The sequence below is a fragment of the Solea senegalensis genome, linkage group LG18 (genome assembly GCF_019176455.1).
Source record: "Solea senegalensis isolate Sse05_10M linkage group LG18, IFAPA_SoseM_1, whole genome shotgun sequence".
NCBI classification, from domain to species: domain Eukaryota; kingdom Metazoa; phylum Chordata; class Actinopteri; order Pleuronectiformes; family Soleidae; genus Solea; species Solea senegalensis.
The window spans coordinates 7,062,563-7,076,472 of record NC_058041.1 but is presented as its reverse complement, the minus strand read 5'-3'; the positions used below and the strand labels follow the sequence as shown (position 1 = coordinate 7,076,472).

The 13,910-nt window shown below is 39.9% G+C and overlaps 1 protein-coding gene across 2 annotated transcripts in view; it reads right to left on the bottom strand.

The window, feature by feature from the left end:
* Positions 1-5,956: 5,956 nt before the first annotated feature.
* The window catches only part of LOC122759348 (corticotropin-releasing factor receptor 1-like), a 53,685-nt gene continuing 45,731 nt past the window's right edge, over positions 5,957-13,910 (bottom strand). Inside the window, exons 11-15 of one of the 2 annotated variants that reach the window (XM_044014148.1) lie at positions 9,763-9,848; positions 9,397-9,532; positions 9,230-9,271; positions 6,100-6,247; positions 5,957-5,976 (exon numbers count right to left, since the gene is read on the bottom strand). In XM_044014148.1, coding sequence (XP_043870083.1) covers positions 6,107-6,247; positions 9,230-9,271; positions 9,397-9,532; positions 9,763-9,848 — 405 coding nt within the window. In that variant the 3' untranslated portion in view covers positions 5,957-5,976; positions 6,100-6,106. Of the gene's footprint in view, positions 5,977-6,087; positions 6,248-9,229; positions 9,272-9,396; positions 9,533-9,762; positions 9,849-13,910 lie in introns of those variants that run through there. The other variant, XM_044014147.1, reaches the window with a different exon arrangement.

Genomic DNA, 13,910 nt, shown 5'->3' with positions numbered 1-13,910 from the left:
GAGTGTGGACAGAATATCATATAATTATAGTTGAAGCTGGAGCTGGGGAGGCAGAAGGTAAGAAGAGTAAGTGACAGGAAAAGGATGGATGGAAATATAAATGAGTGAAGAAGCAGTGGCCCATGCACTGTCTGAATGCCCTGGCTTTAGCTTTGCAGTGGGACTGATGCAGAAAGGGCCCGAGAGCTTAAATGGAGTGACTGAACATTACTGAGTGTCAAGAATGCTTTTATCTGACCGTAACAAATCACATCTACAGTTGAGCACTGAATGAAATTGACTGGCACCTCATGTCCATAGCAGCATAGCAACAAATGCCTGACCCTGAACAGATGTTTTTGTTTTGATTAACACATACTGGAAATGTGAAAGCAACAACTTTGTCATTCATGATTCATTCATTCATTCATTCATTCATTCATCCATCCATTTATCTTTTACCTATCTATCCTCCACATGAGGGTCATGACATAGGGTGAAAGTCGGGGTACACCCTGGACAGGTCGCCAGTCCATCCCAGGGCCACATAGAGACAAACAAACCAATTGCTCTCACACTCACATATGGTCATTATTACGGTGGGATTATATAGCATATTTCATTTGTGGTGAAGGGAAAAAAATACAACATAAGTGTATGCAATTATGCAAGGCATGTCTACTTAAAGTTCTTAAATGCCACCTATGACTGCTTTTTATTATGGTTTAATCATTGGATTAATAATATGTGTGTGAATTAATACATAGAAATTATATGGGATTACAATAATTATTACTTCAATTATGCTTCATTTAGCTGATTGACCCAAATAGTCCAAGACATAACATTCTTCTCTTTTGGATGCTTTACTCAAATTAGCAAACTTGAACACATTAAAATGAAGTCAGTTATTGATGGTTTAGGGTTTTGTGGAGAATTTCAGTACAGTCAGCAAATTAACTCGGTGACAAAAACAAATTCAGTGTCTTCAATAGCTTATGTAATAGTTCTATATCTTTTTTTTGTAATACTCCATGGGGGGAAACAAAGGATACTGTGCAAAAGGCTTTGTCTTTATTTAGCAAACATGGAAACTATTTGTTTAATTCTGCAGCTCAAAACCTTGGCTGAGTTAACCTGTGTTCCAGTGGTATTTTCAGATGGTCACATTTCCCTGCCAAACCCCTTCTGTTTGTTGGTTGTTGGTTTTTTGTTGGGGTGAAGTTTGGCTGGAGAGAACAGGCAGTGGCATTAAATCCTTCAGGGAAGGTGAACAAGAGAATTGCACACGTTGGTAATTACAGTTTGGATGCAAATTGCCGATTTAAGGGCGGTTTGTTGTTTTTAAGTCTGGTAAACAATAATAATAATAATAATAATAATAATAATAAAAAAACACTCAAAACTCCAATGCAAGCAAGTTAATCGGAGTTGTGTTGGGTGTAAACTCGGAGGCATTTCTAATTAAAAAGACCACCTTTGTGTTCATTGGAGAGACTTGTACTTGACTTTTTCAGAAAGACTGGAAGTAGTGATACATATATATATGTATATGTATATGTACATATATATGTACATATATATGTATATATATACATATACATACGTATATATATATATATATATTATTGGATTGTATATTATTATGGATCTGTTAGTGCAGTGTCACTGTGTTGTTGTTTTTGTTGACATTTTGCAGGTGTTTGGTCCTCTCGCTGTCATTCTGTCAAACATGCTGAACTTAAATCTGACAGAAGGTTCATGTGATACTGGATTGAGCATCACTGCACTTTTAATGTCTTCAGGTCACATGATTGCATCTTAAATAGACACTTTGAGAAAAATCTGTGGATCTTCTGTTGTGTTAAATTTGCCTCATAATAGGGGGGAGCCTTGTCTGAAGGGCAGGGAGAAAACATTGAAATGTAGTTGTTGTGACACAACACTAGATGGCGCTGAAACATCACACTCAAAGCCATAACTATTATTAAGTGTTTTATAGCACGCCTATTTGTAGATATGCATGTACAGCACCTGTCAACAAGTATTCTCTTTTCCAAGAGACATTTTGTTTCATTGTGTTTCCTTGTCAGCTGTGATGCACTGGATGTCCAGTACTTATAGCTGTGCACAGATATGTTTACATTTACATGTTTTAAATAAACAGATTTACACACACACACACACATATAGTGTTGATCAATGGCACTTGTTTGCCACTCCAGCAAAAGCAGCATTAATATAACATTTGGGGTGCATTATCACATTGAAGCATGATTATTTCCAAATGTTAATTTATGGGAGAGCACACAAGAACTCTGAGGCATATTCATATATCGAGTGCATCGTGAACGTTCTATGTGACGCATCTCCTAGCTCGGAATAACATATCTGGTGTAATGTGGAGACAGTGCAGCCTCATGTGTCTGCACCACGGGGGTTTGTGGTGGCAAGAATCTGCAGGGAAGCTCATATTAAATGACTGTTCTCCTTTTAATGAGACTTATTCCACACTGTCTCTGTGATGCATCAGCTTCCTTTGTAAAGTATAGCTCCTTCACTGAAGCTGTACTTTATGATGGGTGGAATATTCCATGTCTTTCTTACGGCTTCACTTCTAAATCAAGTGGAAATAGTCTGGTCTAGTGTGTTGTGAATGTCTTGTCTGGTGTATAATTTGACACACATTTCCCTAGAAGTTTGCATTTTGTGCTTGTTATCTTTTGGAAACTTAAGCGCTTGTACCAACTGACCCACCATAAGGCCACTCAAGGGCACGCAGAATGTACTGAATTTCCTGCGACACCATTTTTAAGGACAGGAACAGGCTGTGATTTGTAACATCAACCGTAACATGGTGCTGCAATTATGCAATCATCAGAACTGTTTAACTAATGAGAATAAGAATTAAATCATCCTGACCACAGTCTAATCATGAGCTGCGAAGATGAGCAACGCTCCCCAAAGCAAGACATCCTCCTAATTGTGAATATGAATCCACGAGTTCCCCCCACAGCAGCTCTGTGGGCGATGACTAACCATTTTAAAACTCTTGTTTTAAGTTTTTGCATGAAAATTCGCATCCAGTGTTGCATTAGGGCAGCGCCACAAGGCTTAAATCACAACGCATATTGTGATCTTTTGGAAAAGCATCATGAATTCTGTCACAGTCAATTTTTGCATCTTGTATCAACACTCTGCCCCGTCCAAACACACACACACACAAACACACACCCCCGTCACTCACACACACACACATATTCTCTTCCGTTTTGGGACCATGCTTTGGCATGACATCACAGAATAAAAGCAGGAAAAACTTCTATTGTTCACAGTCATGGGAGAAAACGGTGCACGCTCACTCGGGCAGAAGGAGCTTATGTAAAAGTTGGTGTTCAGTTGTGCTTCCCTTTCACACACGCACACACACGCACACACACACACCACTTAAAAGGATGACAAGATTCTCAAAAATGTATTTCTTGTTCGCTTCTGTCTCAGGGGACTGAGAATATAAATGGCAGTGTTATCCTGAGAAGAGCCTGTAAAACGGGGCGCCTCGTACAAGCCGCTGAATGTGCATGTGTACGTTTCTTTTTATGGAATCGTGTTGTCCATAAAAACCATAAATAAACTTGTCTTGACATCTCGGCCGTTTGTTAAAATTTTAATTCAAGTCAAATGCAACACCCAGTTTATTATCGCTTGACATCTTTTCAAGTATGAAAATAACAGTATATTGGAAATAAATAACAATAAATAGTGTAAATTACATTGTGACTTTGATTGCCCACCACATGTACCACATAACTATGGGAAAGTCCGTGCTCTTTTGTTTGAACAGATGCTTCTGACTGTGGTGGCACGGCAAACGTACACCTGTTTAAACATTTTTGGTTGCTGCGTTTAAAAAGAAAAAGAAGAAAAGACATGAAATTCACTCTTCATATTGTGAGACTTCATTAACATTGCAAAAAAAGTGCACGTGTGTTTTCTGGACTTTCTGAGTATAACCGAAAACCTCCGAATCCCTGGATGCAGCAGCTGAACTTGGCTGCTTTGTTACAATAGATGAATAAACATTACAATAATACACATCACATTGGCTCGCGAAAAGTCCGGTGATTTAAACAAAAACGTGACTGTAGGGCAACAAAAAAAAAAAAAGGATGATATCTCATTTACAGTTTGACATAAAGAGCAGTTCATAGACTGCTCAGGTGCCAGGCATACTGGTATAGAAGGAATGTGAACTGTGAGATCACATGGTATAATGTGCCCAGATGATTTACAGTGAATGTATGTTTTTTTTTTTTTCCTGCTTTATATTTATGATGTCTACGCTAGATTCTAATATCCCACTCTATAGCATTTATTCATATTTACAAGTAAACAGAGTTACTGCACAGTCCGCTCACATGTCATACTTCAAGTTAACCACATAGAGTCACAAACACCGTCCCGGTCCGTCTCAGCGAAAGATGCTCTGGGTTTGTTTGTTTTTTGGCAGAGATAGTCTCTTAATTTAAGAGTTTTGTCCCAGGTAATAAACATACATGAATGTGACAGTAAATAATGACAAAAAAATAAAATCATGTAATTTACTTATAATCAAAGAAAACACACAGATTGGCCTCTGGGCGTCCGACTGCAATAGTCTTGAGGCAATGTTTTCATTTAAATCCTGCGACGAAGTCAGCGTCCACCACCTGACACAGAGCTTAACATCTGACCTATTCAACACAGACCTTTGAATAAATGTCTGGTGGGCATGTATATAAACAACGGTTTAGCATAACAGCATCGAAAACATAATCAAATGGCAGCCCATTTACAGCGTATAGTACCAACTCAAGTAGTCAAAAAACAAAACAAATCCTTTAATTCGACAATGGCCCCATTTAGACTTGGTATTAACATCATCAGCTAAGGAGGTGGTCTCTGATACACGGTGAGGACACACGTGTACATAAATGGTCAGGAATGTGGACACATCGTCCTCAAACCACCTGTTTGTTGTTTCTGTGGTCAGATCGCCCGGGAACGCTTTAAGACGTGGATTGTGAGCACTCATACCTGTGCTTATTTAGCGTGGTCTGCCTGTGACTGGGTAACTCGGGACAGATGTTAATACCTAAGGCTGAACGGGGTCAATCTGTGAGAAACAAGTGATTTAATGAAAACATTTCTAAAAAAGGAATATTTAAACATCTTAAGAAATATAAATGAGGAGTACAGATCGAGTCTGCTCTTTCAACTCTCAGGTGCCTCCTGCTGCTGGCTTCATATAAGAACGTTATGTAACATAATAAGAGAGGCATCTTTCATTAAACCTCACAAAAAGCAAACAACATGAATAACTAATTGTGTGCTTGACTTTAATAACGGCAGTGGATGCCATGAATAAATGTATGGTACACATGATGCTCTGGAACAAAGCCTCCGCAGGTCGAACATGTGGAATTCTAACCCTTTTCTGGAGATTTGATTAAATGGACACGACTGCACCGATGCTGATAGGAGGACAGGACAGAGAAAACAACACCAAGTTCTCATAAACACTGTGTTTTAGACGATTGTTTGTGACAACACAATAAAATGTTTAAAAAATAATCTGTGACACTTGAATTTAAATAACTTATTAAGTCCCTGCCCCCCGGTGTCATTGGAGTCCAGTGCCTGCTGGGGGGGAAAATCCAGTTCAGTGCGGTGCAGTGGCAAAAAGCAAAAAAATAAGATTCTGCAAGCGGGAATAACCTAGAATCGCTATCGGCAAGCAATCATGAAAAGGATATGGAGTGGCATGGAGTGCTGTACATTCGAAACCCAAACTCTAATCTCACTTTTGTCACATGCATCTTTTGATCCACTAACCTCTCCCCTTTAAAAAAGTCTGCAGTGTCCTTATTCCTTGTCCCCACCCATTTCCGCTACAAAGTCTAATGTATAATGTTCCTCCTGAGGTTTGTGGGACTCACTCTCTCTCTCTCTCTCTCTTGCCCCAGCGCATAAAGTGTTTTAGTGTCCTCCAGTGATGTGGTAGGAAATGATGACAACGACAGCTGGAGGTTTCTCCCAAAGCATGTACAGTATGTAGGACAAAGAAGGCCCTCTCTCTTTCTCTCTCTCATAGCGACGTGGACTGCTTGATGCTGTGAAAGCTGACCCGTGAAGGTGACGTGGGGATGGACATCGCCTGGGTCATCCTGGCTCGTATGGAGTGCTGCTCCTGCCAGCGGTGGAAACGCTTCCTCACAGCCGAACGTACCTGCCGACAGAAAAAGACGCTCGATCACTCGATCGACAGCAGAACCGGATTCTGGTTTGTTTCATTCATCCTGTCCCTGTTGTCTTATTGTTTTCAAATACTAGTTTAATGTATAATGTTAATATTTAAATAAATGTCAAAAACAAATACAGAGTAGAGTGCCATTATTTACAAAAGAGAAATATGAATAATTGTTCTCAACATATGGAAAATGTTAAAAATACAAACACCACTAACAGACATCGGCATAATAAGCAAAATAATGCAATGTCACTATTTATTTCTGTAGACGTAATCTAATCTGATGAAGTGCTGCATTACAATTCATGGTTTGAATTGAAGGAAGTCCATTTGAAAAATGTAAAACATAGTGCCTTTTAATTTGTGTGCTTCTAACTGTTCAGGACTGACAATAATAAAATATACACATATGAGTCGTAATTATGACTCGCGAGGGGAAATGAGCAGATTTAGATTATGTTTGAGACATTAAATTGACATTAAATGATAATTCAGTCAATAAGTCAGTTTGATCACTTTAAAAGTCACCATTAACTCCGAATGATGACTTCCACAGAACTGTGACAAAGCTCATAATTCAACTTCAACTTAAACAGACACACTTTTTTTAATCCAACTATTTGCATTAGCACGAGGAATGTAATCTTGTTCTTTCCGTCCTTTCCCTTCAACTTTCCATTATAGTTACCTTTTTATTTTATATTCCTGGCAGAAACGGACGTCCGTATAAACAAGTCTCTGCGATGTGAAACTGAATTTACGACTCCAATCCATTTACTTAATGTATTCTATAAAGAGAATCCACCACAACTTTAAGCCATACATCATTTTAAAAAGAGGGTCCTCTTCCACATTCCAAAATGAATCGTCCCACGTGTCCCACTCCTTACCCCCACCCTGTCTAATCACAATACAGTTGCAAAGGAAGTGCTTTAATCTAAACCGCTGATCCACCTAATTTTAACATTGTTATATTTCACAGAGCAACGTACTGCTCCAGTAGGTTTATTTACTTTTACTTTTTTACTTTTACACATTCTTTAGTGCTAAATGTTTTGTATTTGACTTGAATGCGACCGCGGGGGTATCCTCATCCGTTTCATCTGCCTCCGCCCGGCCAGTTTCGGCTTCTCTCTCTAGGCCTGTAACAGTAAACCGAATCAATATCCTCAGCGAGCTACAAACAACACGCGGTTAAGACCCCGGGTGAGGCTCCAACGCGGCTCGTGATGAGATATTCATTCATCATCCGGTCGTAGAACAGCGTGGGACGATACCCAGCGGGGGCTGCAGTCCTCTGATATCACATCCACATGCTAGTCCAGGAATATCTTGTAAGGCTTGATGACCATTATGATGTGAGAGGCTTTGTAGGTCAGGCTGAAACAGACTAACCTACTGTCTTTGTAAAACTAAAAGTATTAAGGCGCCGAAAAAGATCTTTTGTCCCTCTAAGGACCCAACCAGTGACACCAGCATGTTAAGCCTAAAGGGTATTGATCCATGGACTCAACCTTCAAAAGACCCCTACTTCTATTTTCTTCACCTGCTTAGTTAGGGTTTAGATTTTTTTTCCCCCCAAGTAAGATATTGATTTATTTAAATGTTTTTGGCTGGACTGACAGGTTTATTGTATTCGTTATTGAAGTGTTTTCAGGTGCTCGGCGACATCTGTTCCACATCTGTTCTCTCTTAATTAAACCGTAACACACACGTTATGAAATAAGTATTTGTGTTGGTGTTGCTTATTGACATGGAGACGAGTTTTACAGGAATTTGTAACGATTGATTGATAGTGGACTGACGTGGTTTGAATGAGATGAAACCACAGTAAAGAAAATAATCTACGCAAGTTGTATGTTGAAAACAATCCACAGCTTTAAGTTTCCATCCTTGCATTTAGAGTATAATTAATATGTCGATTTAAATCTATTAAAACACAGGATATATTAAAGGTGAGGCTTCGCTATAAGATATTTGACCCAAATCTTTAAAGCCTTATATATCGTTTGTATTGTATTCTTATAGTGTCACATGTGATTATTCAACAATATCCTATCAAAACATGTCATTTATCAATCTGATCGTTATATGGAGCAGCAGAGCCGGCCCAAACTATTCACTTTTGTGTCACATAATTGTTTTTAACTTATTATTAACTCTAAGGAGTAATTAATGATTAAAGTGTTCAATTGTGATCAATAATAGTGAAGCACAGGCTACGCCGAGGTGACAGGAGCTCAAATCACATTCTGCTTCGGGCCCCGTAAAGGCTTGGGCCGGCACTGTCGAGCAGCTTCTTCTATGTATCTACTACCTTACTTTTAAACAGCCATTTAAACTTGTGAATTGCACCATTAATATGCAGCGTATTCCCAACTTGACTGCCATTAAACATGGTTCACAGTTGGCTGTAATTTGGAGTTAAATCTGCCTTTGTTCTCTCCTTTTATGTTTCTTAACTTTTTATTTTTAAACCGTTTGTTTATGTCTTTTTCAAAAGTCCCTTATTAAGCCTGTGCAATTGTGGCTAAATAACAACTTAACACATAAACCAAAGCAATATTTGTGCAATATAAACAGCAAATAATAATAATAAATATAGTATCACAGATTAAAACATGGAAAGGCATTTCTGTGTGCATGTGTATTAAAATATGTGTGCTATTTTGAGCAGGTTTCACCCCCGATTTCTCCGTGAAACAAAATTAGGGTTGACACTGTCATAAAGTGTAAAATGTGATGTCACTTATGCCGGCACATGACACGTCTTAATTGTGCCCTGGAAACAAGTGCTTCGAGGATGTGTGCTCTATCGCTCGGCTCCCCGGAATAAACACGGCAACATCCACGAAGAAAAAAAAGAAAAGAAAAAGGGAGAGTGCAAGAGCCTCGAGGAGTGGACACACAAGTGAGGAACCACAGAATGTTAGATCAATGAGCGGATGTGAAGGTGCTTACCTCACTGTTTAGGAAGCAGTAAAATACCGACACAAAGAAGCCCTGTGTGAGATAAAGAGAGGAACACAAACATCGTCAGGATGTAAATTACATAAACACACACGCCGATCATTCAGTCCCACTCCCGCTCCAAATATACACATGTAGAAGGCTTTACTGAATCATACCTGGAAAGATTCCAGGAAGGAGTTGAAATAAATGAAGACTATTTGAGAGATCTTGTCCTCCCTGGAGTTGACGAAAAACGGCACGTATGTGATGCCCAGGAGAGGAAGAAGCACCAGCGTGGCCTTGACAGCTTTCCTGCAGTGATCGCGATAGAAAGACCACCGTCACACAGGTGCCACAGAGTTTTTTTAGACACGAGGTCGGCCCGCACCTCTTGAAATCCCAACACCACATTCCACCAGTCAAGTCCAACACATGAATAATTCAAAGTGTGTACATTCAGCGCTGTCTGCATTGTTTTGTCTCCCGAGCTTCTCTCCTGCGGCTGCAGCAGGATGCAGGCGCTGACGTGAAACGGGGTTTACCTGTACTGGATTGTCTCTGACGTGGTGGAGGCTCGCAGTTTGGTCATCAGGATTCTCACAATGTTGAAGAGGAAAATGAAATTTATCTGTGGTGGGGAGGGGAAAAACAATGAAACACAGCAGTGAGAGGCTATTTATAAAGACTTTACAGGGTCTGTAAATGTCAGAGATGGGGCCGAGTTCTGCTGCAGGTCACTGCTCTCAGTGGGTTTCAGGCAAATAATGGAGGCAGCAAAGGAGAAAAATGGAAACATCATTCCCACGGCAGCCATTTACTGTATATGGGGCATTTGCAACGTGTGGGAACCTGTATTGCTTTTGAGTTAAATGTCTATTTTTAAAACCCAGGGGTTGTTAGTAGGGTTGCCAACCGTTTCCGTAAAATAAGGATTACGTATTGAACACATAGGGAACACACCTTATTTTTGTGTAAAACTGTGACAGCAAAATGACAGATTAGTCCACTAATGAAGACTGAGGGATTTCTATCCATACCGCTTTATCCTCCACATAAGGGTCGCCAGGGGGGGGAGCTGGTGCCAATCCCAGCTGACATAGGGCGAAAGGCGGGTTACACCAGTCCATCACAGGGCCACATGGAGGCAAACAGCCATCCACACTACAGTCAATTTAAAGTGTCCAATTTGCCTAATCCCCAAATCTGCATGTTTTTGGACTGTAAGAGGAAACCGCAGAGCCCGGGGAAAACCCACGCACACATGGAGAGAACATGCAAAAAGCATCTTGTTCTGGCTATTTCCGCAAAGGCAAGAGCGCTAACCACTACACCAACCGTGATATCTGTACATATCAGGGAATAGAATCTATGAGAATGCAAATCAGAAACTAATGTCCTAATGTGCAGTAGCTAACACTTGCACACTCGGGGAGTAGCAACTCCACTGGTGCATTGCCACGATAGTTTATGGATTTTCAGAATTCAGAAATGAAGCAATGTGCCGTGATCCGCACAAGGGTATTTGTAATGTGGCACTCATCCTTTAGCATTTGCACAGCTTTGACAGAGCCAACGCTTGCTTCAACCACCGGCATCGCTACACGCTAATAATAGCTAATGATGCATTAGGATGAGAGGATTCGTGTTCGTTATTAAGACGTTAATGAGAAAAGCTGTCAGATATTCGTCTTGATGCCGTCAGTCGTGTCAGTTGTGCTCAGTTCAAAGTGTCAAAAGAGAAGGATGCACTCAGCTCAGAGATTTATACCGTTATTGTATGACATGCGATATATGAATGCGTTTCCTGATCGGTCCAACCTAATTTGAGCTATTAAATAGGCTATTCAACTGTGGTTATTTTAAACACGCTATATAAATAAACCCTGACGTGACATATGCACATGCACAGACATCTATACGGGCAATCATTCATTATTTATCTCTGTCAAAGCAAAACCTCATATCTGCATTATTACACGTCTACACATGACATAACACACCTGTGTGATGCACTGTATTTTAATATATGCAAAGTCAATTCTGCACCACATACAGTGAACAACATTAGCCACTTTAAAATATGCAGTTTTCCCCCCCCACCAGCTCATTCTCCATCTTAATTATATCCTAGCCTCTTTGTTTATGAGTCAGTGTTTCTCACAGTGAGTGAGACTTTGACGCTGCAAGGTCCCAATGGGATTGATAAATTACGCTTGTCAACAGAGAATGTGGTTGCCCAGAACAAAGAAGATTGTCCCGCTGACTAAACCAAACCAGTATATTTTCTGATGATGACAACTATGCGTGGTACATCTGCTATTTTAATGCTGAATAATGTCTTAATCTATAAAGAAAAGTAAAGGACATTTGTTCAAAGTGGTGTTTTTGAACAAGTTGTGTTTGAATGACATAGAAACGTCAGAGATGGTTGCACCCTTATAAAAACCTGTTTATGTGAAAATAGGGAGTAAGAAAAACTTTATCTTTGCAAGTGGGTGCATTTACAATAACATAAACAATGTGTTTCGTTACATAAGTATGTGAGTTTTGCCATCCCAGAACAGGGAATAAAAAAAAAAAATATATGATTGAAAATTGAGGACCTAAAGGCATGTTGCAAAAATGAATAAGTCTTTAATAAAACAAACTAACAAACTAAATTTAGAACACAAATCAATACAAGAGTTCAAAAACATGGAGTATAAACACAAGAAAACATGAACAACAGAACTGAGAGACTGAGATGTGACGTGAAGCAATAAACAAACAAAATGAACTGACAAAGACACCGGGGAACACAGAGGCTAAACAAACTAGGGCGGCACGGACAATCACACACAGGTGATAAAAAAAAGAGGACCCAGGTGAGTCACATTAGGGCGAGGAAGACAATCAATCAACAAGGAGGACAGGACAGGAAGCAAAACCTGACAAGGAACACACACACACACACTAGGAAGATGTACAAACAAAACAGGAAACTGAACAGAGCTGTCACTGTCAATCAAATACTGGTTCCGTCTTTCAGACACTTTCTCCTATCATCATGCAGAAGCCCAGCGTCTGAACCCGCCCCACTGATCGACTGACTCAGAGAGAAGCTGAGCTTCCCTGGAAGTGAACTATTATAGAGTATAGAGAACAGTTGAAGCTGAATTTCGAGTGGTTTTAATGCAGAGGCTGATACGGGAATACGAAAATCACGTATGACGATCCGTCGTCCGTGACAGACAGCTGATTCTGACGCCTTCTAATTGCATTCCAGTGCAACTTTAGTATCACTTATATGGTGCAAGTGCAAATTTAGTATCACTTATATGGTGCAAGTGTAAGTTTAGTATCACTTATATGGTAGACCAGTGGTTCCCACTGCCCTGCATGTTTTAGACATTTCCCTGCTCCAACACACCTGATTCAAATAGTCAGCTCATCAACAAGCTCTACAAAAGTCTGGTAACAACCCCATTTATTTGAATCAGGTGAGGCAGTGGGCCCCGAGGACCAGGATTGAGAGACACTGTGGAAGACAAATCAAGAAATACTTGTCTACCATACTAAGTGTTTACACTGAGATAAATGTTTAAATGTACCTCACTAACAGAGTTTTACTTAAATACCCCTGAATCATTTCCCTCCATCCATACCGTTTATTCGATCTAATTTTCATCTGAGTATAATACACATTTGGTGCTCTACACGTTTAGCAGCCTACTCTGCAGAGAGAGAGAGAATTTATACGTGTCTACATTTTAGATGGCGATATTATCCTTTTTACTTTAATAATTCATATTGCAGAGGCTGTAGTTTATTGCTTAATTGAGATTCTTTTTACATACAAAGCCTATCAGATTTACAGAATAAGAGCAGAACACATTGACAGGGGACATTCCGTGTAATGTATACATACATTATACAGTACATTTGATTCTATTTTTAGTTGATAACGCTTCTTATTTTCCCTTTTATTCTATATGTATCACTACCTCTATTTATCAAAGGGTCTGATGATATTCACAGCAAAGTTTCAACATTTGTGTTAATGGTAAGAAAAATACTGGACGCACCACTTCCTGCAATATGATGAATGACAAAATCAATAGCTCGGGCAATATATATATGACGTGAGAACAAAAATAGCAGTGGGGAAGCTTTGCAGAGTCAGTCGACCTAACCTTGGTCTGAACAGATGTATGGCAGTGTTTCAAGATCCGTCCATTCTACTGGTCCTCACTGACTAACCCCCATGCATTAGTGCTGATGGTACAGCTTTTAATGACATCCTATATTTATTCCTTATAGCTGTGAATTAATTTACTGCTGACATTAAGAGCCACTGTTGGCACGGCAGTTCACAAGCACAGCACAGCGATGTGCAGGATATCACAAACATCCCGGTGACCTGACAGTGATCCTGCAGGATCAAGTGCTGAGCATTAAAGACGAACTACTGAAAGAACAACGCAGTTGTAAGCAAGACTGTTGATCTGTGGCAGGCAGTTATTGAAGGAGGCAGACGTGTGCTGCGGGGGAGACAGAGGCGTCGAGCGCCTCTTGAAGAAATGGCTTTTTTTTAACGAATACAATGACATGGATGGGAAGGTCATCGCACCACTGGAGACCTAGCGGGGATAAAATTGTCAAAACCGAGCAGAGAAATGGCCAAAATGCTACAGCGAGGGGAGCTCATGCA